This window comes from Convolutriloba macropyga, chromosome 6 (genome assembly GCF_964194025.1).
Source record: "Convolutriloba macropyga chromosome 6, txConMacr16.3, whole genome shotgun sequence".
Taxonomy (NCBI): Eukaryota; Metazoa; Xenacoelomorpha; order Acoela; family Convolutidae; genus Convolutriloba; species Convolutriloba macropyga.
The window spans coordinates 27,738,958-27,764,402 of NC_134473.1; the positions used below are offsets into that span (position 1 = coordinate 27,738,958).

The 25,445-nt window shown below is 35.3% G+C and overlaps 1 protein-coding gene across 2 annotated transcripts in view; it reads left to right on the forward strand.

Annotated features, from left to right (window-relative positions):
- LOC142341606 (uncharacterized) overlaps positions 1-25,445 on the forward strand; it is a 60,246-nt gene that overhangs the window by 15,200 nt on the left and 19,601 nt on the right. The window contains exons 4-10 of one of the 2 annotated variants that reach the window (XM_075392688.1): positions 1,433-1,593; positions 1,986-2,172; positions 2,539-2,667; positions 2,869-2,935; positions 3,073-3,181; positions 15,857-16,138; positions 22,656-22,691. In XM_075392688.1, the coding sequence (XP_075248803.1) occupies positions 1,433-1,593; positions 1,986-2,172; positions 2,539-2,667; positions 2,869-2,935; positions 3,073-3,181; positions 15,857-16,138; positions 22,656-22,691 (971 nt within the window). The remainder of the gene's footprint in view (positions 1-1,432; positions 1,594-1,985; positions 2,173-2,538; positions 2,668-2,868; positions 2,936-3,072; positions 3,182-15,856; positions 16,139-22,655; positions 22,692-25,445) is intronic. The other variant, XM_075392690.1, reaches the window with a different exon arrangement.

Sequence of the window (25,445 nt, forward strand, 5' to 3'; positions counted from 1 at the left end):
TGATTTTTGCTTTTTTCAATTTTTGTATCGGATTTTCTAAATGGTTTTTCTAATCCATTTATGTTTCATTGTAGGTCTAGTCTTTTGTTTAGTCAATAGAAGTTCTTTGAAATGTATGTCAGGACGTGTCCTTCTATGTTTTTGCTCACACATTTTCATGATTTTTTGAAGTCAAATTGGAGAAGTGAATTGGTCAAGCCGAAAAAGGGAAATGGAGCGAAGAAGCAAGTGTTTTTGATTCGTCATTTTTTCACTCCAATTTCAAACTAGTGAGAAAACGGTGTTTGAACAAAAATTGCTTTCTCGATTGTCATTTTTGTTCACATGGGGCAATTTGATTTTTGTTTTTTTCAGTTTTTCGATCAGATTGTTTTCTAAGGGGTTTTCCCCAATTATTTTATTGTCCATTCTAGGTATAGTCTTTTGTTTTAGTCAATCAAAATTCCTTTGAATAGTGTCAGGACTTCTCATGCTGTCTTTTTTTATTTTGTCGTCAAGATTTTTGTTACCACCATTGACGCTACAATCACTTGAATTCTGCTTTCATGCAATTTCGACTGAATTGCGTGTGTGACGTTATTTTTCACTCTTAGCTAGGCGAATTTTTTGTTCATTCGACTGATTAAGTTCTGGTCACACCTGGTTTACCTCACTCTCAAAAATGACTTCCTCACTCAAATTGACTTTTCTTTACTAAGGTCAAGTGAGTGTTTGCCACTCAAATAAAGTTTATTTAAGAGCATATAAAGGCAGCAATAAGTTATACATATTCTTAACCAAAGTTTAACATTGTATGAAAAGAATTTTTTCGTTTTTTTATTTCGTTTTGAGACTGTAGATCTACGAAGATATCGCAGCTGTTTTCTAGCAATCTGCCAGCTATGTCTGAACTCAAGATTCTGAAAAGGAACCGATCAGAGCAGCCGATGAAATTGTATGAATTAGGTAGAACTTTGTCCTTCTTTTAAAAGTGGTTTTTATCGGTTCGCTGCTTTTGTCTAACAGGTTTTGTACATTTCTTTCTTTAATTCGCGCAAAAATGGCTACTATTATTTTAACTGGAAATTGTTATTTATGTTTCTAGTCCCGTCCAGAAACTGAACTAATAAAATATCCTAATCCTTAGCGAAAATGAAAGAATTATTTTTTTTCCTGCTCATGTTTCTTGACAAAGGATCTTCTAAATCTTTTTTTCTTTTTGTGATACTGGCCATCTTTGTATGTTACACTTTCAGTTTCGATGCAAATCTTAATTTTCGACTGGGTTCACCTTTTGTTTTAAAATTGAGAGGAGAACATTGATAACACGGAATGAATAACATGGAAGCTGATAGCCCATTGGGCTATTATACGATAATGAAACAGATTTTGCAAACGTTAACTTTTGGGAGCTGGAAATATGAATGAGAGCTAAGTTTCAGCATTTGTTTAGCTGTATGTGAGTCTTTCGTGTCGGATCCCCATAAGCTGTTATTTCGGGGAGTGAGAGAGGGCCAAGTGTCCTCTGCCGATTGCCCAGACTCCACTACTGCTCAGGAAAAATGCCTGGGGCGCAATGTATGGGACACAACGGCCTCACAGCCATGCTCAGATGTGAGTTTAACTTCCTTTCTTCTCGTCCCGTCATCTTAAATTATTTAGTTGTCTTTTTTGTTGACCAAATTATTTCGCGTGACTTGTGCGCTAATTTAGCAAGTTTTGTAGCTTCACAATATCGAGCAGGAAATTTCCGTTGTTCGCATATAACCTTGTTAACTCAATGAAATTTTCAGAAAACAGTATTACAGAAAACAGTTCCATCGTTTCAGAAAACAGTCAAACGGTGCAACTTTTCAGAAAACAGTCTTATCATTGGTAAAAATTATTCTCTGAACGTGTTAGTTGTACTCATAAGACGTATATCACGTTTCTTAATTGACCTTCAAAACGTCATAGATAAAGTGATTCAATATTAGAATTAAATTAAGGCTTCACAATATTTTCAGTCCAAAATCAATCAGGCTGCCTTTACAATTACTGAATCGGATTCAAATCTGGCGGAGCTGGATGCTGGCTGGAAACTACTGGGGGCTGGAATGCGGGAAGTGTCGATAAAAATCGATCCGATGCAGCCGGATAAAAGGTTTCTGGATGAAATGCCTGTCAGCATGGACTTCAAATATCTTGAAATATGTGAGTTTATCACTTCAGCGTAGACTTAAATGAAAATCGAGTGGAAGATTTGTCTTGAAATGTTTATGGTTGAAAATAATTTCTGTTGGAAACGTCAATATTTAGCTTTTAGGTTATGAAATAGCACCTCTGTCTTTTAGTTTTGCTAATTTTGTACTATTGTAAAAGCTGTCTTCATTTGAATCTGCTCTAGCTGTTCATCGACGGTCTTTTCTGCTTTAAGGCGAAGTTGTTCAGCGACGTAATTGATTTCTGTTTGACAGTAAACACCATCCAAAACTTGTCATGATTCTGACGTGATGCATGCTCTCATGCGAGTTCTATTACATGCTTTTAAAGTTATTTTCGTAAAGTTATTTTGTTTAGCAATGAATGTGGCAAGGGTGGAGTTCTTTCCTCCCAGAAGCAGTTTGGCAATTTACAATTTCCCAAAGGCGCTTCTTCCCAGACTCAAATTTGACCCAGCACTCGTGGAGAAACCAGCAAAATGCCAAGGTGAGAGTCACAAAATAATGTCATCAAGATTTAAGTATCAGTTCAGCAGTATTGAAACTTTTTGTCATCGCATTTTTTTCATCTTGATCAACAAAAGAGACGGATTTTAAATTTCTGTGAAGGATAAGACGAATTGCAAAAATTGCATTTAAGTAAAATTTTTGCTTTGGTACGAATGCTTAGGAATACATTTTGTTTCAGCTAGCGACTATACGTTGTCATTCGGATCGTTTGACATCAATCAATACACGTCAGCGTTCAAACCCGAGTAAGTTTACCATAATTTTGAGTTCAGAGTTTTCACGTGGTTTAGTCTGGTTCGGATGGTGTTTAGTCTGATGGAAGAAACTAGCAATCATTGATGACTGTTTTCAGTTCATGATGTAATTGGAATTTGTATTTCAGGGGCCTAAACTCCAACACTTATTTCTTCCAAGTTAGCTCAGATGAAGATTGTGTGATAGAAGAGACGTCATTCGCACAGAATATCACTTTCGAATTGCTTCTAAAGCAGGTTGGATACTCTTCCGAAGAAAGTCGTTCAATTTTATCCGTAAGAAGTTCTTCAGTATTTTATATTAGTAGCTGCCGTCAGCCTCTCAACGGCTCTTATTTAGGCGCTCTCCTTTTTACATTTCAAAGAATTTGAATTGTATTGGGGCGATGTCTTTTAAAATCTGTTAACTCAGTTGCACAATTTTTGAAGTCAAATTGGAGTTGTGATTTTGGTCACTCCGAAGCAGGAAATAGAGCGAAAAAGCGAGCGGTTTTGCAGCGTGAAATTTTTTTGCTCTAATTTTGAAGTAGTGAGAAAAACGGTGTTTGAACAAAAATTCGCTTTCTCGCTAGTGTTTTTTATAGATGCGAAGCGGTAAGCTGAGCGGAGCTCTATTGCGGTGCTCTTGATTTTTTACAATTCAAAGAATTTGAATTGTTTTGGGGCGCTGTCTTTAAGATCTGTTCACACATTTTCAATGCTTTTGAAGTCAAATTGGAGTAGTGATTTTGGTCACGCCGAAACAGGAAATGGAGCGAAAAGGCGAGTGGTTTTGCGGCGTGAATTTTTTTCGCTCTAATTTTAAAGTAGAGTGAGAAAACGGTGTTTGAACAAAAAATCGCTAGTGGTTTTTGTTGTGGCAATTTCACTTTGAATTTTACTGTTTTTTCGATATTTTGGATATGAATTTTTTCAAACGTTTTTCCTAATCCATTTAAAGCTCCTCCTAGGCCTAGATTTTTGTTTGAACGAAATTTGCATTTCTCGCTAGTGTTTTCTTGTTCACATGCGGCATTTTCACATTGATTTTCTGTTTTTATTTTAAATTTTTATCTGATTTTTTTAAGAAATGGTTTTCTCAATTTAGTCTGCTTTAGGTCAAGTGTTTTGTTCAGTCAAATTTGAATTTGAATTATACGTTAGGACTTGTCTGCAATGTTTTTTCCCCTCGTCTGACGCTTTTTCGTTTTACATTTGTTCATACAGCAAAGCTGAAGAGGTCAAATTTTCTGAATGACTTCTTCCTCTCACTAACGGCGTTTGCGCGCTCAACGTCATTTCTCACTGTTCTTAGCAAAATTTTTTTGTGTGATTCAATTTTGATCACAAGTGATTTACCTCACTCAATAAAATGACTTTTGCACTTTAAAGTTTAAGTTTAATTTGAATTTGTTTTAAGTTCAAAGGAAATCATATGTGCAGTTAAGTTCCCTAATCGATTTTTTTTTTCAATTTAGATCTGTCTCTGTAATCTCTATTATACGGCTTCCAGGTCTATTCTTTCGCAGCTACTCCGGCAATTTGCCGGCAATGTTTGTTCACATGTGGCAATTTCATTTTTATTTTTACTTTTTTTCAATTCTTTGGATCGAATTTTTTTCTAAATGGTTTGCCCAATCCTTTCATAGTTCATTCTGGGCCTAGTTTTTTGTTTGAACCAATTTTTTTTTATCTCGCTAGTGTTTTTTGTTCTAATGCGGCATTTTGACATTGATTTTTTGTTTTTTTTTAAAAAAAAAATTTTGGTCTTTTAAAATTCTTTTTTAAAAATCTTTTTAAAGATTTTCTTAGAAATGGTTTTTCCAATTCATTCATAGTCCGTGCTAGGTCTAGTTGTTTTAGTCAATGAAAACTCTTCGAATTTTACGTCAGGACTTGTCCTGCTATGTTTTTAATTCGCTTTTCCTTTCAATCACGTTTTTCGTTTTACATAAGGCACGATTTTCACGTTTGACTGCTTGACTTACTTCACTCACTGTTTCAACTGAATAGATTTGAAATTCTTTCACTCATTGAATTGTGCAAGGTGGTGAATACTGCCAGAGTCAAAAGAGCAAAATCAAAAGAGACGGGATAAACTGATAAAGCCAGCTCATTAAGTCATCGAGCATTAGGTGATCAAAGTTTTTGCTCCCTGACATTGGTATTAAGCTAATTAGCTTTCAGTTTAAAAACTGATTGAGGTGATGTTTTAGAATCTAGATGAATCTGTACGCCAAGTAAAAACACTTTTGACACTGAAAGGAACAAAAAAAATCCGACAGTCTGTCTCTTCTTTTTTTTTCTTTTTCTGTTTCAATCCCGATATGCATCAAGCTTGTCAATGGCGGCTATTCTCAGGCAATCTGCTGGCTCTTTTCTTTGTCCTGATGCACTTTAATTTGGGAGGATCTGTTTACGCAAATGGACTGTTCAGTTCAGCCAAGTTTGGCCGATCGATATCTTCATCGTAGAGTTGTGGGCGGTATCAGCAGAAAGCCCGTCCAGCGTAAAATGTTATTAAAATGATTTTTTCTAATTTCGTTTTTCCACGGAGTTGTCGAGGCTTGAAGTTCTTGGAAACATTCGACTGATTTTCAACATTTGACTGATTATCGCTGTTTTTCACATTTTCCGTATTTTTAGGCGTTTTTGCCAACTTTGCTGATGAATGTTTTAAAATGAGTGTTGTTGAACTGTTGGCTAAAATTTGTTATAAATTTCTCTAAACTCAGCCTTTTTTATATTAAAAGTGGCACTAAATATTTTTATTCACCGGATCACCCCTCCCAAAAACTGTTGATTTGAGCTTCGTTTGCTCCAAAGATGGCTAGTTTTACAAGCGCTTCCTTTGAGAGTTTTCTCGAATGAAAATGTTGCCAGTTTTTTTGCTCGCGAATTATCTAAAATAAATTTGCTTTTGATATTTTTTCAAATTATTCATCTCCAAAATATTTAGATAAGTTATTTGTTCTTTATGGATAAAATGGAGAAGCGATAGCAAGGCTAATTGCGGTCTAATCTCAGTCCAGAAATAAATCAGATTTTGATCAAACGATGTCTTCGCTAACATTTTTGCATTTTTTGCTTTTTAATGTTAATCAAGAAGGGAACAATTTAAATCAAGGCTGACTAAAGACAGGTCCAATTGGCTTCCTGTGGAGTTTGAAGGAATCCTATATAGTTTTTTAGTCAAAAGCTTATTGTCGTTTTGACTTGTAACAATATTTATTTTTAACATAAACAATGGATTACTGATGTCTGCTACTTTTTAATTGCTCTGAAACAACGTTTGTAGAAATTTTATTCGTATGTGTTGTGTTTATGCGATTTTGACCTTAACCGATTTTTGGTCTGACCCATTTGATTTTTCGTCCTCAAAAATAGATGAACAGGTAGTTCACAGCGGCCCCCGCCCCCACCTCACCTCACCCCTCTCCCGAATCCCCACCACTGCTCATCGATCAGGCCGTAAGGGCGCTGTGGGTCCAAAGACCCTCCATGGTTGCCCCGATGCACCTTCACCCCTCCCTCCGGAGCGCTCACCTCACGCCCCCTTAATTAAGCTAAAGCTAGCCTCACAAAACCGCATCTAGCTACTGACGAAGTCAAAACCGCTCGCCGGTCGTATGAAAGCACTTCTCCCGACGCTAATCGTTTAGTTTATTTGATCAACTTGTCGCTTAATGTCTGCAATGACTGGTTGCATAGTCTTTCTGTGGATTAAAATTGAATATTCGTTGCGGTTTCACGTTATAAATACTAGTTTTTCGCTACAACGTTTCACGCAAACCTTCTCGTCTGAGGTTTTTTTCTTTTGTCACATTATTGGTCGGTCTTGCATCACATTACTGGCGTTTGAAGGGAGGACACATTTGAATATATCAGTTTTCAGTGAATAGAGTATGGTTTTAACGGCTTCGACCCGTCTTCTAGCAGAATTTTTTTGGAATTTTTTTTATTTCCTTTGTTCTTTTTCAGCATAAAATTATAGATAATTCGGGGTTTAGGGGCCTCTTATGGCCGGGGAAAGAAATCTATTTAATGATTTCAGTTGATGGCTTGAGTTTTTCATGACTTTGAAATCAAATTTTATCTGAAAAATAGTGACGTCTTCTTAAAAATTGTATCTTTGCACTCTGCTGTCCTTTTTGTGTACTATTTACCTAGTCTTATTGATTACAGTTCGCATATCCTATTATAAGTGTTGAAGAAAGGAAGAAATGAGCGTATTGAATAATATTGTGCTTTGTTTTTTATTTGAACGGCCTCGACACCGGTTTCGCTCAAAAATTTTTTGTCAATATTTTTGTAGACGTATGACATATTTTGAGTAATGACAGAAATCAATGGCTTCCTTTGGAGAAGTAAATGAACCTATTTCGTGATTTGAGATGATAGTTAAGGCGTTTATGACTTGTTTTAATTGTTTTCGAAAAGTACAAATTTTTTTCCAACTGTGCCCTTTTTTTGTGTGTTTACCTGTTACGTTTTTTCTTTATCCAGAGGCCAGGTATCAACTTATTGGTGCTCAAAGAAGACACAATTGGTTACGTGTTATTTTTCACAGAATAGAAAATTGTTTTAATGGCTTCGACGCTGTTTTCTAGAAAAATTTATTTGAATTTTGTCTGCTTTATTCGTTAGTTTTTGCGACAGGATTTTGACAGGTGTCATTGTTTTCCTATAGAGGTATGAATGGGCATAGACCAGTTTTAAGATTTTGGTTTATATCTAATGGTTTTCATTTGAAATTATTTATTTTCAATAAATATTATAAGCATTTTGACCCATTTTTATTGCTCTCAAACCAAGTTTGTAGGAACTATATTAGTCCTGTTGGTCTTTTTATGCGATTTTTTTCTTGACCGATTTGTTCTCTAATACATTTGACTGTTCGTTTTCAAAAAAGGATGAACAGGTAGCGGCCACTGGGCATTAACTCTCTTAGAGCCTTTCAGCTCACTAGTCTCCAAGTATGCGATTCACTGAAACTGTTTTCGTGACTTATGGTGCGAATAATTATGGTGCGGGGGGCGGTTCGTAGAGGTTAACCCCACCCCCCCTCCCCGCCCACCCCCTCCCCCAGAACACATCCAAATCCCCTCCCCCACCACCATCTCCGCCCCCTCAAAACAGCCCCCCAAATCCCCACCCCTGCACATCGTTAAGGCCGTAAGGGCTTTATGCTGCCAAAAATCCCCCTCCCATCGTTGCCCCACCCCCAACTCAATCCGGCGGTTCTTAGAGGTTGACCCCTCCCCCAACAACTACACCCAGCAGCCCCCTTAATCAACCCCTCTCCCGATTCCCCACCCCTGCACATCGTTCAGGCCGTAAGGGCGCAGTGTAGCCAAAGAACCCGCTACCGTTGCCCACAGTGCATCTTCACCGCTTTCCACTCAGGAGTGCTCACCTCACGTTCACTTAATTAAGCTTAAGGTAGCCTCACTAAACCGCGTCTAGCTGCTACTGTCTATTTCAAAATCGCTCGCCGGTCGTTTGAGAGCAATTCGCCCGACTGCAGTCGGTTAGTTTTTTTGGTCATTTTGTCGCCTAATGTCAGCAATGACTGGTTGCATGGTCTTTCTGATGGATTGAAGTTGAATGTTCTTTGCTGTTTCACGTTTTAATTACTAGTTTTTCGCTACGAATTTTCACACAAATTTTTCTGTTTTTGGACTTTCTTTTCTTTGAGGTTCATTTTCATCTCTTGTCACAATATTGATAGGTCACACATCACATTACTGGCGTTTAAAAAGGACACAGTTGAACATATGTTTTTCAGCGAATAGGGTTTGATTTTAACGGCTCTGACGTCGACTTGTGGTAGAATTTTTTCATGATTTGTTCTTTTTCCGTGAAATTATGTTTAATTGGGGGTTAGGGGCCTCTTTTTGCCGGGAAAAGAAATCTATTTACTGATTTCGTTTTCCATGAAATTATGCATAAATGGGTGTTAGGGGCCTCTTTTTGCCTGGAAAAGAAATCTATTTACTGATTTCAGTTGATAGCTGGAGTCTCATGACTTTGAAATCAAATGTTATCAGAAAAGTATTGACGTTTTCATAAAATGTATCTTTGCACTTTGCTGTCGATTTTGTTTACTTCTTACCTTATCTCATTGATTACAGTTCGCATATCACATTATTAGTGTTGAAGAAGGGCAGAATTGAACATATTGAATAATTAGTGCTTTGCCTTTTGTTTTAACGGCATCGACACCAGTTTTGCTCAATTTTTTTTTGTTTTTGTCAATTTTTTTTGTGCACATATGCCCTAATTTGAATAGTGACAGAACTCAACAGCTTTATTTGGAAAATTAAATGAAACTAATTAATGATTTCAGATGATAGTTAATGCTTTTTTATGACTTGTTTTAACCGTTTTTGAAAAATACAAATTTATTTTCGAACTTTGCCCATTCTTTTTTTGTGTGTCCACCTGCTACGTTTTCTCTTTATCCAGAGGTCAGGTATCACCTCATTGGTGCTCAAAGAAGATTTAATTGGCTATATGTTATTTTTAACAGAATAGAATTTGGTTTTAACACCTTCGACGCCGTTTTATAGCAAAATTTATTTGAATTTTGTCTGCTTTAGTCGTTAGTTTTTTCGACAGGATATTGACAGGTGTTATTGTTTTCATATAGAGGTATGAATGGGCATAAACCAGTTTTAAGATTTTGGTTTATATCTAATGGCTTTCATTTGAAATTGTTTGATTTCAATAAATATTATAAGCATTTTGACCCATTTTAATTGCTCTCAAACCAAGTTTGTAGCTACTATATTAGTCCTGTTGGTCTTTTCTTGACCGATTTGTTCTCTAACCCAATTGATTATTCGTCTTCAAAAAAGGATGAACAGTTAGCGCCCAGCGCACAGACAATTTTTTGTCTGTATTTGTCGTTAGTTTTTGCGACAAGATATCGGCAGGTCTCAATGTTTTCATATAGAGGTATGGATGGGCGTAAATTAGTTTTAGGATCTCGTTTTGTATCTAATTGTTTTTATTTGAAATCATTTGTTTTCAGAAAATATTGTTATAAGTGTTAACCCATTTTCATTGCTCTCAAACCAAGTTTGCAGCAATTATATTAGTCCTGTTGGTCTTTTTTATGCGATTTTTCTCTTGACCGATTTTTAGACTATTCCATTTGAGTTCTCGCCCTCAAAAATGGATGAACAGGTAGCGGCCAGCGAGCATTAACCCTCTTAAAGCCTCTCAGCCCACTAGTCGCAAAGAATGCGATTCACAGATACTGTTTTGGTGACTTATAATTATGTTGCGGAGGGCGGTTCGTACAGGTTAAACCCACACGCCCCCGCCCCCACGCCCTCCCCCACAACACATTCCCACCCTATCCCCCACCCCGTCCCCTCACCAGAGCAATTCGCCCGACGCCAGTCAATTAGTTGTTTTGGTCAACTGGTCGCTTAATCTGACTGTTTTGGTCAACTGGTCGCGCAATGACTGGTTGCTTGTTCTTTCTGATGGATTGAATTTGAACCTTTTTTTTGCGGTTTCACGTTTTCAATTATAGTTTTTTGCTACGGATTTTACACAAATTTTTCGATTTTGGACTTTCTCGTCTTTAAGTTTTTTTTTCTTTTCTTGTCACATTATTGATAGGTCACATATCACATTACTGGCGTTTGAAAAGAGGACACATCAGTTTGAACATATCATTTTTTTCAGTGAATAGGGTATGGTTGTAACGGCTTCGACACCGTCTTCTAGCATAATTAAATGGAATTTTTTATTTCATATTATTTGTTCTTTTTTGTATAAAATGATGGATAATTGGGAGTTTAGTGGCTTCTTATGGCCGATGAAAAATCTCTTGACGGATTTCAGTTGATAGCTTGAGTTTTTTTATGACTTTGAAATCAAATGCTATCAGAAAAATGTTGACGTTTTCGTAGAAATGCATCTTTGCACTTTGCTGTCCCTTTTGTTTACTTCTTACCTAATCTCATTGATTACAGTTCGAATATCAGATTTTTAATGTTGAACAAAGGCGGGATTGAGCATATTGAATAATTGAATAATAGCTTTTATTTTAACGGCCTCGACACTGGTTTTGCGAAAAAATATTTTGTTTTTGTCGTTATTTCTTTTTTTAGACGTGTGACATAATTTTGAATAATGATAGAACTTAATGGCTTTCTTTGGAGAAGTAAATGAATCTATTCAATGATTTCAGATGATAGTTTATGCTTTTATGATTTGTTTGTTTTCGAAAAATACAAATTTCTAACTTTGCCCCTTTTTCTTCTGTTCTTCTATCTGATACATTTTCTCTTTATCCAGAGGTCAGGTATCACCTTATTGCTGCTCAAAGAAGGCACAATTGGTTATCTCTTATTTTTTACAGAATAAAATTTGGTTTTAACGGTTTCGACGCCGTTTTATAGCAAAATTTGTTTGAATTTTTTTGTCTGTATTTTTTGATGGTTTTTGCGACAGGATATTGACAGGTTTCAATGTTTTCATATAGAGGTATGAATGGGCATAAACCCATTTTAATATTTCCGTATAATATTCCGTTTTAATATTTTTCAATAAATATTATAAGCATTTTGACCCATTTTTATTGCTCTCAAACCAAGTTTGTAGGAACTATATTAGTCCTGTTGGTCTTTTTATGCGATTTTTTCCTTGACCGATTTGTTCTCTAATACATTTGACTGTTCGTTTTCAAAAAAGGATGAACAGGTAGCGGCCACTGGGCATTAACTCTCTTAGAGCCTTTCAGCTCACTAGTCTCCAAGTATGCGATTCACTGAAACTGTTTTCGTGACTTATGGTGCGAATAATTATGGTGCGGGGGGCGGTTCGTAGAGGTTAACCCCACCCCCCTCCCCGCCCACCCCCTCCCCCAGAACACATCCAAATCCCCTCCCCCACCACCATCTCCGCCCCCTCAAAACAGCCCCCCAAATCCCCACCCCTGCACATCGTTAAGGCCGTAAGGGCTTTATGCTGCCAAAAATCCCCCTCACATCGTTGCCCCACCCCCAACTCAATCCGGCGGTTCTTAGAGGTTGACCCCTCCCCAACAACTACACCCAGCAGCCCCCTTAATCAACCCCTCTCCCGATTCCCCACCCCTGCACATCGTTCAGGCCGTAAGGGCGCAGTGTAGCCAAAGAACCCGCTACCGTTGCCCACGGTGCATCTTCACCGCTTTCCACTCAGGAGTGCTCACCTCACGTTCACTTAATTAAGCTTAAGGTAGCCTCACTAAACCGCGTCTAGCTGCTACTGTCTATTTCAAAATCGCTCGCCGGTCGTTTGAGAGCAATTCGCCCGACTGCAGTCGGTTAGTTTTTTTTGGTCATTTTGTCGCCTAATGTCAGCAATGACTGGTTGCATGGTCTTTCTGATGGATTGAAGTTGAATGTTCTTTGCTGTTTCACGTTTTAATTACTAGTTTTTCGCTACGAATTTTCACACAAATTTTTCTGTTTTTGGACTTTCTTTTCTTTGAGGTTCATTTTCATCTCTTGTCACAATATTGATAGGTCACACATCACATTACTGGCGTTTAAAAAGGACACAGTTGAACATATGTTTTTCAGCGAATAGGGTTTGATTTTAACGGCTCTGACGTCGACTTGTGGTAGAATTTTTTCATGATTTGTTCTTTTTCCGTGAAATTATGTTTAATTGGGGGTTAGGGTCCTCTTTTTGCCGGGAAAAGAAATCTATTTACTGATTTCGTTTTCCATGAAATTATGCATAAATGGGTGTTAGGGGCCTCTTTTTGCCTGGAAAAGAAATCTATTTACTGATTTCAGTTGATAGCTGGAGTCTCATGACTTTGAAATCAAATGTTATCAGAAAAGTATTGACGTTTTCATAAAATGTATCTTTGCACTTTGCTGTCGATTTTGTTTACTTCTTACCTTATCTCATTGATTACAGTTCGCATATCACATTATTAGTGTTGAAGAAGGGCAGAATTGAACATATTGAATAATTAGTGCTTTGCCTTTTGTTTTAACGGCATCGACACCAGTTTTGCTCAATTTTTTTTGTTTTTGTCAATTTTTTTTGTGCACATATGCCCTAATTTGAATAGTGACAGAACTCAACAGCTTTATTTGGAAAATTAAATGAAACTAATCAATGATTTCAGATGATAGTTAATGCTTTTTTATGACTTGTTTTAACCGTTTTTGAAAAATACAAATTTATTTTCGAACTTTGCCCATTCTTTTTTTGTGTGTTCACCTGCTACGTTTTCTCTTTATCCAGAGGTCAGGTATCACCTCATTGGTGCTCAAAGAAGATTTAATTGGCTATATGTTATTTTTAACAGAATAGAATTTGGTTTTAACACCTTCGACGCCGTTTTATAGCAAAATTTATTTGAATTTTGTCTGCTTTAGTCGTTAGTTTTTTCGACAGGATATTGACAGGTGTTATTGTTTTCATATAGAGGTATGAATGGGCATAAACCAGTTTTAAGATTTTGGTTTATATCTAATGGCTTTCATTTGAAATTGTTTGATTTCAATAAATATTATAAGCATTTTGACCCATTTTAATTGCTCTCAAACCAAGTTTGTAGCAACTATATTAGTCCTGTTGGTCTTTTCTTGACCGATTTGTTCTCTAACCCAATTGATTATTCGTCTTCAAAAAAGGATGAACAGTTAGCGCCCAGCGCACAGACAATTTTTTGTCTGTATTTGTCGTTAGTTTTTGCGACAAGATATCGGCAGGTCTCAATGTTTTCATATAGAGGTATGGATGGGCGTAAACTAGTTTTAGGATCTCGTTTTGTATCTAATTGTTTTTATTTGAAATCATTTGTTTTCAGAAAATATTATTATAAGTGTTAACCCATTTTCATTGCTCTCAAACCAAGTTTGCAGCAATTATATTAGTCCTGTTGGTCTTTTTTATGCGATTTTTCTCTTGACCGATTTTTAGACTATTCCATTTGAGTTCTCGCCCTCAAAAATGGATGAACAGGTAGGGGCCAGCGAGCATTAACCCTCTTAAAGCCTCTCAGCCCACTAGTCGCAAAGAATGCGATTCACAGATACTGTTTTGGTGACTTATAATTATGTTGCGGAGGGCGGTTCGTACAGGTTAAACCCACACGCCCCCGCCCCCACGCCCTCCCCCACAACACATTCCCACCCTATCCCCCACCCCGTCCCCTCACCAGAGCAATTCGCCCGACGCCAGTCAATTAGTTGTTTTGGTCAACTGGTCGCTTAATCTGACTGTTTTGGTCAACTGGTCGCGCAATGACTGGTTGCTTGTTCTTTCTGATGGATTGAATTTGAACCTTTTTTTTGCGGTTTCACGTTTTCAATTATAGTTTTTTGCTACGGATTTTACACAAATTTTTCGATTTTGGACTTTCTCGTCTTTAAGTTTTTTTTCTTTTCTTGTCACATTATTGATAGGTCACATATCACATTACTGGCGTTTGAAAAGAGGACACATCAGTTTGAACATATCAGTTTTTTCAGTGAATAGGGTATGGTTGTAACGGCTTCGACACCGTCTTCTAGCATAATTAAATGGAATTTTTTATTTCATATTATTTGTTCTTTTTTGTATAAAATGATGGATAATTGGGAGTTTAGTGGCATCTTATGGCCGATGAAAAATCTCTTGACGGATTTCAGTTGATAGCTTGAGTTTTTTTATGACTTTGAAATCAAATGCTATCAGAAAAATGTTGACGTTTTCGTAGAAATGCATCTTTGCACTTTGCTGTCCCTTTTGTTTACTTCTTACCTAATCTCATTGATTACAGTTCGAATATCACATTTTTAATGTTGAACAAAGGCGGGATTGAGCATATTGAATAATTGAATAATAGCTTTTATTTTAACGGCCTCGACACTGGTTTTGCGGAAAAATATTTCGTTTTTGTCGTTATTTCTTTTTTTAGACGTGTGACATAATTTTGAATAATGATAGAACTTAATGGCTTTCTTTGGAGAAGTAAATGAATCTATTCAATGATTTCAGATGATAGTTTATGCTTTTATGATTTGTTTGTTTTCGAAAAATACAAATTTCTAACTTTGCCCCTTTTTCTTCTGTTCTTCTACCTGATACATTTTCTCTTTATCCAGAGGTCAGGTATCACCTTATTGCTGCTCAAAGAAGGCACAATTGGTTATCTCTTATTTTTTACAGAATAAAATTTGGTTTTAACGGTTTCGACGCCGTTTTATAGCAAAATTTGTTTGAATTTTTTTGTCTGTATTTTTCGATGGTTTTTGCGACAGGATATTGACAGGTTTCAATGTTTTCATATAGAGGTATGAATGGGCATAAACCCATTTTAATATTTCCGTTTATTTCTAATGGTTTTCTTTTGAAATTATTTATGAAAATATTTTCAACTTTGCTTTTTGTGCTTTTTTGTCTACTTCTACCGATTCTCCTGAAGGACTTGTCCCATATTTTTTCTCGTGAAACAAAGGTTTTATTTGACGCTATTTTGACTTTTTTTTTCAAAAAATTAGACAATGTGTTTTGGATGTAATTATTGTTTGTTGCTGTTAATTGATTTAATAATTTGTCGTTCTCGTATTCTTAATAATAGCAGGTCTCATCGGCCTTCCAATGTGGAATTATTTACTTTACTAAGTTTTTCGAGTTAGAAGCAATTTTTTTCATACATCAATTATTTCGGAACAATATTTGAATTTTTGGATAGTGGTCTTTTTCTTCCTCACTCTCTTTGGTAGAATATTAAGCGGAAAATGTGGATGAACGGGGTCGGAACATTATGTGCAAACGCACATTACCGAGATTCCTTGTTTATATCCACACCAACCATAGTGAAGTTGAGCGAAATTTAATTTGAAGACATATCTTATGTACTATATGACATTTATCATGTTAAACTTGATGAAAAGTATAGACGTCGAGAATGTTTTCTTTCAGCCTTTATTTGGTGATACCTATATTTCGCAATGCATCAACTGGCGCACATCATCTCTCAGTGCTGTAAGTGAAGACACCATGGAACCGTGTCAGACTGAACAACTGACAGATTACATTGCAAAGTGTTCCTGTGAATCATTAGCGGGAGGATTCTTCGCTGTCTTGCGAGAGCTGGCGCCTACTACAACAAGAACGACTACCACAACACCCGAGCCAACAAGCACTGTACCTGGTGCAAACACGACCAGTGAAATTAACACCACGAGCGCCGAAACAAACCAGGTTTGTATTTCAGTTTTCCATTGAAAGATTTTTCCCAATAAAAAATGATTACTGAATTGATTACGAGCTCTACTGGAGATTGAAGTCGTAAATGACACCAAGAACCGTTACACAATTTTGTTCACCTCTATTAGATTTTTTGATTACTTGCACTTATCGAAAATTAATTCAACAACACTTATTTTTTGCCGCGTAGCGATGATTATCATTAGGCATCCCAGTGGATGATCAGATTATTTTGACCATTATTAAAGCTTGAAAAGCTCAAAGCAGCAGTATCTCAATGAGTTCTAACGCTCTGCAACTAACGTTGCGTGCGTGAGCTAATTTATAACTCCGTTTGACGCAAGTTTTGAAGCATAATGTAAATAAGTTTTTGATTTACCTCATGTGAAAAAGCAACTGAGTTCACTAGATACCTCGCACAAGTTCTGTTGAGAATTCATATTCCACTTTCAGGCCATTTTTTTACTTAAACTAAGCAGTTGATTTTTAGAGCTCCGTTTCTTGAGCATTAAAGCATTCATGCAAGTTACTATAATATTGCAAATATTAGTTTTGATAGAAAAATTAATAATAGAATTAGACTAAAAACGTGTCTGCTTTGAAACGTTTGGCAATATATTTGATAGCTTTTATCCGGCGATCTAGTGATAATATTTCTAATTATTCCAAGCCACTTTTCGAAAATTGTAGTTCTTTTTAAGTGGCGAAGCTCTATCAAAACTATTTTTGGTCTTATGTCGGCTCCACGCTTTTAATGTACTGGGCTGGTGTCTTTTGAGGGAGATATTGAATTAGCAAGGCTAATTAAACTATCATTTTTCTATCATTTGTGATCATTTTTCTGTAATTTGTTTTCTGTAATCTGTTATTGTTTTACTGCATTAATTGACTTCTTGTGATTCTTCCGTAATGCCCTTTCTGTGCGAAAGAACTCTGATGAAGTGTAATGAATATTGCCACACGGTTGTTATCGCCACCGAGAAGTTATCGAACTCCAAGGCGAAGGTGTTATGATAACTTCGAGGGCGATAACAACCGTGTGGTAATTTTTTTAATCAACACTTGTTGTCATCATGTTTGTTTTTTAATAGCCGCACAGCGATAGCTGGGGCTATTATTGGCCTTCTCTTGGTTTTTTTATTTCGTCGTCATGATTTTTTTTACGACCATATGACGTCACAGCCACTTTTTGTTCATTCATTCGTGCAGTTTCAACTGAATTGCATGTGTGGTCATTTTTCGCTCTTAGTGGAGCGAGTTTTTTGTTCATGCGCGTGATTAAATTTTTGGTCACACTTGACTTACCTCACTCTCAAAAATGACTTCCTCAATTTGAAATTGACTTTTATTTACTTTAATTCAAAGAGATAAGGTCAAATGGGTGTGTGTTACTTTAAATGAAGGTTATTTGAGATCAGCTAATAGAGGCAGCAATAACTTATACAGATTTTTAATCAAAGTATAACAGATCAGCCTTCAATGAAAAGACGAATTTTTTTGGTCTGTCTTTTTTAATGTTTTTTAGACTGCCGATCTATTGCAGCTATTTTCTGGCAATATGCCAGCTATGTTTTTAGACTACAAGTTTATCAAACTGTTTCCATCTTTAGACTACGAGTTTATCACCACTCTTTTATTGCCACTGTTTTCTTAGATCGGGCATTAAAATTTATTACACAGGCAGTTTATTCAACTGCTTTTATCGCAACAGGTGTTGATTAATGAAAAATGGGACTTTTATTAGCACCGGATTTGTTCGTTTTGCCGCTTTCTATTCTTTCATTCATTCATTTCTCGTTTTCAAATTTCTTGATAATTGTTTTAGTTTTGTTTTTGCTTTTTAACGTTATGGTTTTCCAATAATTGCGACGGCGAGTTATCTTTGTCCTTTTCTGTTTTAACAATCGGAGAGTTGGTGCTCTGTCTTTTTTGTAAGATGTTTTACAGATTTTTCGATGACTTTGAGCTTTCAAAACGGATAAACAGTTAAGCCCATGGGTATTAAGTTGCATTAGAGGAGGCGCTTAACTTGTTTTACAAGTTTTTCAAGCACTTAGTTTAACGAAGTTGCAGGGTATACACATATTCAATGTGAGCCCAGAATGAAACAATTTTTTTGTCAACGTTTTTTTGAACTCTATATCAAATTGGTTTTTGATGAAGATCGGTCATAGCTTGTGTGAGTCTGAGATTTTTTGGTTTGTTTTTTGAAAAAAATGTATATCTATTTTTATGCCCATCTTAGCACCATAACTTTTACAAATTTTTCAAAATGTTTGTTATTTTTTCAAAATGTTTGTTATTTTTTCAAGTTTTTTCAACTTATTTGGGCTAATGAAACGTTTTAAAGCTTGAATCGGAATTCAGATGCTGAATTGGAAAGTGGAAGTTTGCGTGATGAAGGTCATTATTTCGATCCGTTTACATCCGATTTCAGTGGAAGTTTCTCCAGACTGCTGGCGTTTTCTCTTTGTTGCGATCGCTTTTGATGGCGGAGGAAATATATACTCTAATGGGTTTTTTGTTAGTCAATTTGACCGATCTATATATTCATTATAGTCTTGTGAGTGGTATCGTTAAATAGCCCGTCCATCGTAGAATATGGAATTCACAAAATTATCGTTTTCTAGAGTGAGTTATCGATGTTCAAATATTTGTGAATATTAGACCGATTCGCGTTGTTTTTGTTCACTTCGTCCGGAAATTTTGCCTTAAATTTCTTCATTTGTTAAAATTTATAAGAATAGTGTTGTGAATTTTATTTTGAACAACAAAAATTTTTTTGCTGAATAATTCTAGTTAATTTTTTGCAAAAATTTAGGCTAAGTATTTGAAAATTCGGTCTTTTTCATCAAAAATTGCACGATATAAGCTATTTTTTTCTATTTTGAACAAATATGTTGGAAGTACACTCCCAAAGACCACTAACACAATCTTTGTAGACTCAAAAGGAGGCTATTCCTACTTCAGCTTCCATTGAGAGTGCTCTGTAATTAAATTTTTGCCGTTTTTCTTGATAACTTTACTCGTTGATTATCAAAACCGCAGCCTTGTTGATTTTTTATAACCAACAAACTAACTATGTCTATATCATTCGAAATTTAAAGTGTTCCTAATTGACGAACAGCGTTAGGAGGGCTAGTTTTGGACCACTCTTGGACTGTTACAATCCAAAAAATAATTTGGATTGCAATCAGTTGGTCGTTTTTAAAGAGAAGTTTGACTTTTTATATATTAAGGAATAGACCATTTCAAATCAAAGCTGACTAGTGATAGGTCCAATTGGCTTCCTAAGTAGCTCCAAAATAATGTATCTATTTTTTTACGTGAAAGATTTTGTTCGTTTTGACTTTGAAAAATATTTGATTTTTAAATAAATAATGGCTTATTGAACTTTGCCTCTATTTTCTTAATTTGACCAAATTGTACCTTAGTGTCAGCAAAGAAACAATGCTTCATCAAATGAATTACAATTGAATTTTATCGCGGTTTTAGTCCTTAAGTAATGGTTTTCTGGCTTTGATACTACTAGATTTCAAAATTTTATTTCTGATTATTTGCCCCTTTTTCACGTTTTCTAGTTTTGTGACATTATCATGTTATTGAGACTGCACATATCAGAATAGATGAGCTGATATTCTGATATTAGTAGGTAGCTAATGGCTTCCATGACTTTGAAAACAATTGTTTTCAAATTACAAAAAACCCTTCGCAATTTTTTATTACCTATTTTTTACCTATTCTCTTGAATTACATGTCATATATGACATTACTGGTGTCAAGTATTACGTATTTTTGCCTTTTTTCTTTTGTCTGCTTGTTACCTAGTCTCATTATTTAGAGGTCATATGCACATCATCGGTGTTCGACGAAACTGAAATCCAACATGTTTTGAGGGGCAAAATATGGCTTCGACACCTTTTTGTGGCAAGTTTTATTTGAATTTTTGTTTGTTGTCTATTTGTTGTTCTATTTGTAACCGCATAAAAAATTGAATAACGACAGGTCTTAATGACCTTCTATAGAAGCATAGGTAATGATAAACTTGTTAGATTTTTTCAGTTGATTTCTAATGGTTTTCATTACTTTGAAATTAACTGTTTTTAAAAAATATCGGCGAATTTTTTAACCTTACTGTTTTTGTTTATTTTGTCTAATTGTTAAGGAGCCGTATTATAGACTGGTCCCTTATCTTTTCTAGTGAAGAACAGGTTATTTTGTTTGGTTTCAGTTTTATCTGACGCTGTTTGACCGTTAATAAGTTTTTTTTTAATTGGCTTAACGTTTTGGGTGTAATTAATGTTTGTTGCTGTTGTTGTTTGATTTTGCTGTTGGTCTTGTTTGATTTTGCTGTTCGGTTTACTAATATTGGCAAGTCTAATCAATCTTTTGTGTCATTTTTTATTCCACTCAGTTATTTGCTTTGGAGGCTATCTGTTTATTCATACACCCATTTTTTTCAAAAATAATTTAAATTCTTGGGTTTTCTATCTGGTCCTCATTTGGTAAACAGTTATGCCAAAATTTTCGTTGAGCGGGGTCGGAACCTTATGTGCGATCGCAAATTACCGAGCCTCCTTGTCTTGTTTAGATTATTAATAGCCGCCCTCATCTTCTCAGCCGGCTATTATAGCGCTCCTATTTTTTACAATTCAAAGAATTTGAATTGTATTGGGGCGCTGTCTTTTTTTTAAGATCTGTTCACACATTTTCATGATTTTTGAAGTCAAATTGGAGTAGTGATTTTGGTCACGCCGAAACAGGAAGTGGAGCGAAAAAGCGAGTGGTTTTGCGGCGTGAATTTTTTTTCGCTCTAATTTTAAAGTAGAGTGAGAAAACGGTGTTTGAACAAAAATTCGGTTTCTCGGTAGTGGTTTTTTGTTCACATGCGGCAATTTCACTCTGATTTTTACTGTTTTTTCGATTTTTTGGATCGGATTTTTTTCTAAGTGGTTTTCCCAATCCATTCACAGCTCATTCTAGGCCTAGTTTTTGTTTGAATTAAAATTTCATTTCTCGCTAGGGTTTTTTTTGCTCACATGCGGCATTTTGATATTGATTTTCTGTTTTTTTTCTTATTTTTTTGTTCTGATTTTTTAAAAATGGTTTCCTGAATTCACTCATAGCCCATTATAGGTCTAGATTTTCTGTTTAGTCAATGAAAATTCTTTGAATTTTACGTCAGGACTTGTCCTGCTATGTTTTTTTACTTCGTCGAATAAAAAAATGTTTCGCTTTACCTCATTTTGCCGCCTTTTCAACATTTTGCGTGAAATCTTTTTGACTTCTCTAGGCTAGTTTCTCTCTTCTCTCATTCTGCTAAAAGTGATTTTGAACATCAGTTGCTCAGCAAAGCAATTCAAAATAAACAGAGTTAGTACAAAAATGGATGTCAGAAATAGAAACGGGATAAACCCATAAAGCCCAATTTTAGATGCCCGCTATTTGAACGTCGTTCCAATAAGTTTTGATTTACCATCTCTAATGCTTATTGTTATTGATAGTAGCCCCTGTAGCCTCTCTCTAAGAAACAGAAGTATGTTTAACTACGAAATGCCATCAAAATAAATCGGACTTAAAAAAATTTTTTTGTACAAAAATCTTTTTTTTTCAATATCTTCTGTTATTTCAATCCCATTCATGCTTATTGGAATCAACGGCGGCTATTTTCCGGCAATCTGCCGGGTATGTTTTCACGACTCAGACAAAGGTTAGCATTTTTTGGGTCTTGGTACCATACCCGGCTCACGCCATCTGTAGTAAAAGCGAGCCCCGCCTCATCGTCTTTGAACGTCATTTTTTCAATGGATTTACATCCGATTTAAGTTTTAAAAAATGTCTTATTGAAATTCAGCCGAATTCAATGAGCCCTCTTACCTAGGGGGATTCTATTTATTTGGGAGTTTTATGCTTTATTTGGGCATATTACAGTCGAAGGAAGCTGAAAATGTTTTGTAAATTATCACGTTTTCTGATTTCTGATGTTAGCATTTCTGTTATTGCCAGTTTCTCACTGGACACATTTTCAACAATTTTTCCGGTAATGGGCTTCTTTTTGTGCAATGGGTTTCTCTGGCAGATCTGATGTAGTTTCTAGTTAGTGTTTTTATACACTCTAAAAATTTCTGCCGATAAAAAATTGATGTTAAGTGTTGCAAATGTTAGATTACTGAAAATAAGATTGAAATCCAATAGACGCCAATGCAGCGCCTGGGCATGTATTAAAACTGCCTTTGAATTTGCTATTAGAATTTTTGATTGAAATCTTCTTACATCTTGGTTGAGATGCTTATACATATGAAGAAAGTGAACCATCAGTTGGTTAGATACAGATATTTGCGCTGTCCTACGCCCTTAAGTTGCAAGTTATGACCAACTTGTCATTCAAACGCTAGATGTTAAATGATGAAAAATAGTTAAACGAAGAACATGATTGAAAGTTTACATCATTCAAAGTCAAATTAACAATAATTTTGATGAGCGTTTAATTTGTGAGTGCGCAATTTTGTAGACTTTGCCACCAGACAACTCAACCAAATGGAAATTGGTAAAGTTTGTGTCTAAAAGTTGTTCTGAAATTCAATTGAGTTGGAAGCTTGAAGTGTGGCTGTGGATTGTTCTTGGGTTCTGTATCTGGGAAACAGCATGATAAATTTAAATTGCTTTTTTTCTGGGTGTGGGTGGTTGGGTGTGAGGCTGATCTATAATAGTGAAATGATTTCGGGATTGGGTTTTGAGCTGAGCTTCGTATATATTTTTTATTTCTGCTCACTGGTGTTTGCAATGCGGTGATATGGGATTATCAAACAGTTTCAACTCTGATGTAATTGTAAAAGGGAAGAAGCTCAAGTTCTTTACTTGCATATTTATTAATAACTGAAATCTTGAAAATTTTGAACTCAATCGACTTCATTTGGTTATAGTTTGAACTTTAAAGCATTCTCTGTAGAGTTGTAAATCATGTGCTTCATGTACTCTTTTAACAGACATTCTACAAAAAAAGATGCCTTCGAAATTAAGATTTTGGTATTACAGAAAGTTCCATTCAACTTCAGATGTTAATTCAACTTCTGATTTCAAAATAATTAACCGACTGCTTTCGTCGCCTAACGCCTTTTTCTGTCACGGGCCCTCGCGATTGTTGCAAAAATTATTTAAATTTGAAATACATTTTAAAGGCCAGATTATGTTCCTGGAAAACCTGTGACGTAAGGAAATACTACAGAATTTGATAACAAGGAGGCTCGGTAATGTGTGTTTGCGCATAATGTTCCGACCCAGCTGAATCACAAGGCTTAATTGTCTACGAAATGAGGAAGAGATAGAAATGTTTCGAAAAATCCCACATTGTGATCAAAAATAATTAGTGTATGAATAAAAAAATTGTTTCCAACTCATCACTAAGTGAATTAAGTAATGCCACAATAGAGGGCTGATGAGACCTGTCATTATTAACTTTAGGAAATAAGACAAACAAAAAGTCAAATAACAAAAACAATCATTTACATCCAAAACTCAATGTCTATTTATTTGAAAAATTACGTAATATCGAAGTCAAAATGGCTTCAAATGAAACCTAAACTAAGCAAATTAGTTTGTAATTTACTAAAGAAAACATGGGATCAGTCCAGGATGAATCGCGGTGACAGATAGAAAAAAAAAGAAAAAAAACGGTAAAGTTGAAAAGAAAAAATGTTTTCTTGAAAGCAAATAATTTCAAATAATGAAAATAATTAGATATCAACTGCGATCTTTAAATAGGTTTATTTTCATTCGTACGTCAACATGAAGACCTGGAGATCTTTCATTGTCCAGAATCTATTGTACGTCCTTATTAACATTACGAGATAAGACAAAAAAGTCAAATAACAACAACAAACATTTGCATCCAAAACTCAATGTTTATTTGAAATAGACAAAAAAGAAAAATGGTTAACTTAATAAATTCAACTAATATCAATAATGAAAACAATTAGATATCGACTGCAATCTTCAAATAGAATATTGAATATGAAGACATTGAGATCTGTCATTATCAAGAAAATATCGTACGTCTAAGAAACAAACGACAGTTTCAGACGAAAAACAAAAATTCCATTAAATTATGCAAGAAAACGGGGTCAAAGCCTTTAAAACTGTAATATATTCAGTAACAAATGAGATATAATGAACTGTGGTTTCTTTGCACACCAATAATGAGGTATGTGAACTCTGAATAATGATAATTGGTAATAAGTTTTAAAAAGAACGAAAAGGGATTAGTTAAAAAACACCTTCTTTGTCCTTCAAATCAATTGTTTTCAAAAAATAAAAATGTATCTTTTAACTAATCACTTTTTGTTCTTTTTTATTACTTATTACCAATTATCATTATTCAGAGGTCACAACTTGTCACCGCGACTCATCATGGGCTGGTCCAATGTTTTCTTTAGGGAAGTAACAAATAGTTTTTTTTTAGTTTAGGTTTTATTTGACGCTATATCGCTATTTTGGTCGAATATTGGTGTCAAAAAAGACACAATGGAACACATGGTGTTTAGTGCATTGCTTTCACGTTTTCGATACCGGTTTTCCGCTAAAAATCAATTTTATTTTTTTATTTTTATAGTTAAATTTCCAGACGCATGACACATTGTGAATCATGACGGCTCTGAATGTTTTTTTTTGGAAAAAAAACCTACTCAAAGATTTCTGTGACTAGCTAATAGTTTTCTCCTTCAAAGCAATTGTTTTCAAATCTTTTAGCTGGCCAGAGAAATGTTTGTGTAGATTTTTTTTTCGAAAAAAAAACATTCAGAGCTGTCATTATTCACAATGTGTCATGCGTCTGGAAAATTAACTATAAATAGACAAAAATAAAAAAATAGGATTGATTTGGCAAAAAAACCGGCCTCGAAGCCGTTAAAGCAATACAATAAAAACCTTAGATGTGTTCCATGGTGTCTTTTTTAACACCAATATTCGACCTGTAGTTAGGGCGTCAAGTAGACAAAAAGAACAGTACATTGCAATTTTATAAAAAATACGTCTATATTTTTTCAAAACAGTTGATTTCAATGTCACGAAAAACTTTAGCCACTAACTACTTAAGGCACTGTTTAGGACCTTTTTTAATCCACAAGACTTCGCTAAGACTTCAATTATCCGGAATTTATCATAGGACTACAAAAAGAACGAAAAAAATTATCTTTTTCGAAAAACCGGTATCGAAGACGTTAAAACTAGAAGCAATGCACTAAAAACATTTGATATGTTGAACTATGCTTTTCCTCGACGCCATTAATGTAGCTTGCGACCTTTC